Source organism: Sycon ciliatum, chromosome 10, assembly GCF_964019385.1.
Source record: "Sycon ciliatum chromosome 10, ocSycCili1.1, whole genome shotgun sequence".
NCBI classification, from domain to species: domain Eukaryota; kingdom Metazoa; phylum Porifera; class Calcarea; order Leucosolenida; family Sycettidae; genus Sycon; species Sycon ciliatum.
The window spans coordinates 8,206,084-8,208,754 of NC_088652.1; the positions used below are offsets into that span (position 1 = coordinate 8,206,084).

Below are 2,671 nucleotides of genomic sequence, written 5' to 3' on the forward strand. Positions count from 1 at the left end.
GTCAACCTACATCGTAATGAAATACATGTGCATGTAATTAAACAGAGTTCTGGAACACATTTTGTTACATATCCAGAGGGTAAGCCTTTGAAAGTTGGGCAAATGAGTGTATGCACAAGTACAATGTACATGTACATGTATGTGGTTGGCCACAGAGCGCAAAGATGGTGGTGAATTTAAACGCGGGAACGTTCTGGGAGACGCGAATTTTAAAATGGTATTCCGTCTTCATCAAAACTCAGCAAACATCAATAATGTGGATCACGGAAATCCGTACCTGCTCCTACTGTAATCCGATGGGCAACTACCTTTTAAGTATCTATTATTGCACGATTAAAGAGGTCAATATATTTCATATCTTGACCGATTATGAGGGCGATAATAGATTTATCATGACATAGCATACCTAAGCTGTTTTTAGCTTTGTTTATAGGAAGAAATGAATACTATTGTAATAGTACTTGAAGTACATAGTATGTTCATATGCCGTTTACATTGGACATTACTTCTCTGTAAACAGAACTTTTCAGTTGTCATTTGTAGTACATATGTTCCCCAAGTTCTTTGACTGAGAATCTGACAGTTTGGGTTCAAATCCCAACATTTGACTCCAGATTTTTCTTCTTTCAGTTCTGATTTTTTCTAAGTTGAGGGAAAAGTTTAAAGTCCTCGCCGAGGGCTAAGTGGTCAATACTAAGTGGTCAATATAAGACCTCGGCGGACCTCGGTCTTTTACTCGGCCTATATTTCCCATATAGACCTCGTCTTGGTCAATATCCTATACATATTTGACCGCTTAGAGATCACAAGTTTCCGTGGGGGTCAATAATAAGAGAGTTTAATATAAGATTACTTAACTCCTTAAAGGATGGGTGGTGACATTCATACGGATGCGGGACACTCAGCCTCTAGCCGAGTCTCACCCAAGCCGATTATGTTTTAATGCAGAGTAAAGACGAGCACTGTCTACATCACACGCACACCAAAAACTGACTGGGAGCACTCAAGTCACAAAAACAGAGACCAGATTGGATTGCAGGCATTGGAATGACTAAATCGTGGGTGAATGCAAACGACACGGCGAAGAAACCATGGGATGGCAATACAAACATGGATGGGGGGGGGGAGGGGGGCATGAAGCAATACATTTTAATGCAATGAAATTCAACCTCAGAAACTTCAATACTTTGATTCTAATTCAGGAGGAACTGGAATGGGGTAAAGGCTAGCACTGAAAGACCGCTAATGACATGATTTTTCACCAATGGCAGATGGAGTGAAGTACATGCAATGCACCGCTAACAGCCATAACCACCCTAGCAGTCAACAATGCTTGATTCACATAAGCTGTGAAACAAAGTTGCAGATAGCAATATAAGAAATAGAACTGAGAGAAAGAAAAATAAGAGAGAATGAGAGAGGGTGGGGGGGGGGGGGAGGTAGAGGATCGAGAAACTCACGTGGCCAACAATTGCGTGCATCACAAACCTTGGCAAACTGACAGCAGAATTATCGAATCCTGAACTGACAGACAGACAGGCGTTCTTGTGAGCATGGAGTATCGTTAAACATGCCAGTACCACCATCCATCTCCACACAGTCTTCACCGCCCGGACCAACGTTGTTTGGCTCGCCCTTCAGAAAGTTGTTGATCACAGCGGGCCGCCCAGAGACATCTACGAACCTTCCCTCGGTTTTGACATCATTGTAGAACAGCCAGACACCAGGAACGCCTGTGAATGGCCGGATGAGATTCTCTAGGACAATGAATTCTTGCATGTTGCTCGGACTGGCCAAGTCTCCACCATTCCGTCGGCAGTTGCGGCGCGCTTCTCCACGGGTCATGGGGCGATTCTCGTAGCGGTAGATCAAAAGTCCAGTTCTGGAGTTTCTGCAACACTGGGCAGTCATTGAAGCTGTTCTTGCCTCACGCTTGCCCATAGCACTGGAGGTGCTGTTGGCCTTCTTTGCACCTGCTGAATGTGCTTCCGCACCCACTTGACGTGCCTGATCAATCTCTTCTTCGTCCAGGTTGTCCAAGTACTCCTCAGCATGGCTCTTGCTCGCATACGATGCAGTCTCCTCAGCCAGTTCATGTGCCTTGTCAATCTCCTCTTCGTCCAGGGAGTCAAAGAGAACCTCAGCATAGCTTCCGCTATCCTCTGAGGAAATTGTGCCAGCCAAAGTCATTGAGAGCAGGCACAGACCAAACGCCAGAAGAATGGTAAGACGCATCATATTCACTTCACTGGAAAGTAGAGAATATTTTCTGAAGGTTAATTTTGTCAATGTCGACTAATTAATTATATGACCGATGTGGATCAACTGTTGGTTTGGTTTCTGTTGTTTCAGCTGCCCATTTTATACTGTATGCTAGCTACTCTCTTTAACGGGGAGGTGCCGACTGCTTCAGGATCCTCTTAGTATTTTTGGCTTAGACACCCTACGTCTCCATTAGTACGAAAAGGCGACGCCAGTATATCCTTAATGCTATGGTGGCAGGTCTTAGAATGCCCTGGGAACGGCCAACTCTCCACAGATCCGAAAGAATGCTGTGCAGTGGGCGCAGTATGGTTCAATTAGAGCTGGTTGCGAATGGTCTTCAACCGCATGCTGCCATGTTCGCATTACAAACTGGGAAAGTACTCATCTTATATTGCAATTACAGTCT

General features: G+C 44.6%; 1 protein-coding gene across 1 annotated transcript; it reads right to left on the reverse strand.

The window, feature by feature from the left end:
• Positions 1–1,509: 1,509 nt before the first annotated feature.
• LOC135826602 (mannose-binding protein C-like) lies at positions 1,510–2,238 on the reverse strand. The gene has a single exon (XM_065339207.1). It carries the CDS (start codon positions 2,236–2,238, stop codon positions 1,510–1,512), a length of 729 nt encoding a protein of 242 aa, XP_065195279.1.
• Between the last annotated feature and the right edge of the window lie 433 nt (positions 2,239–2,671).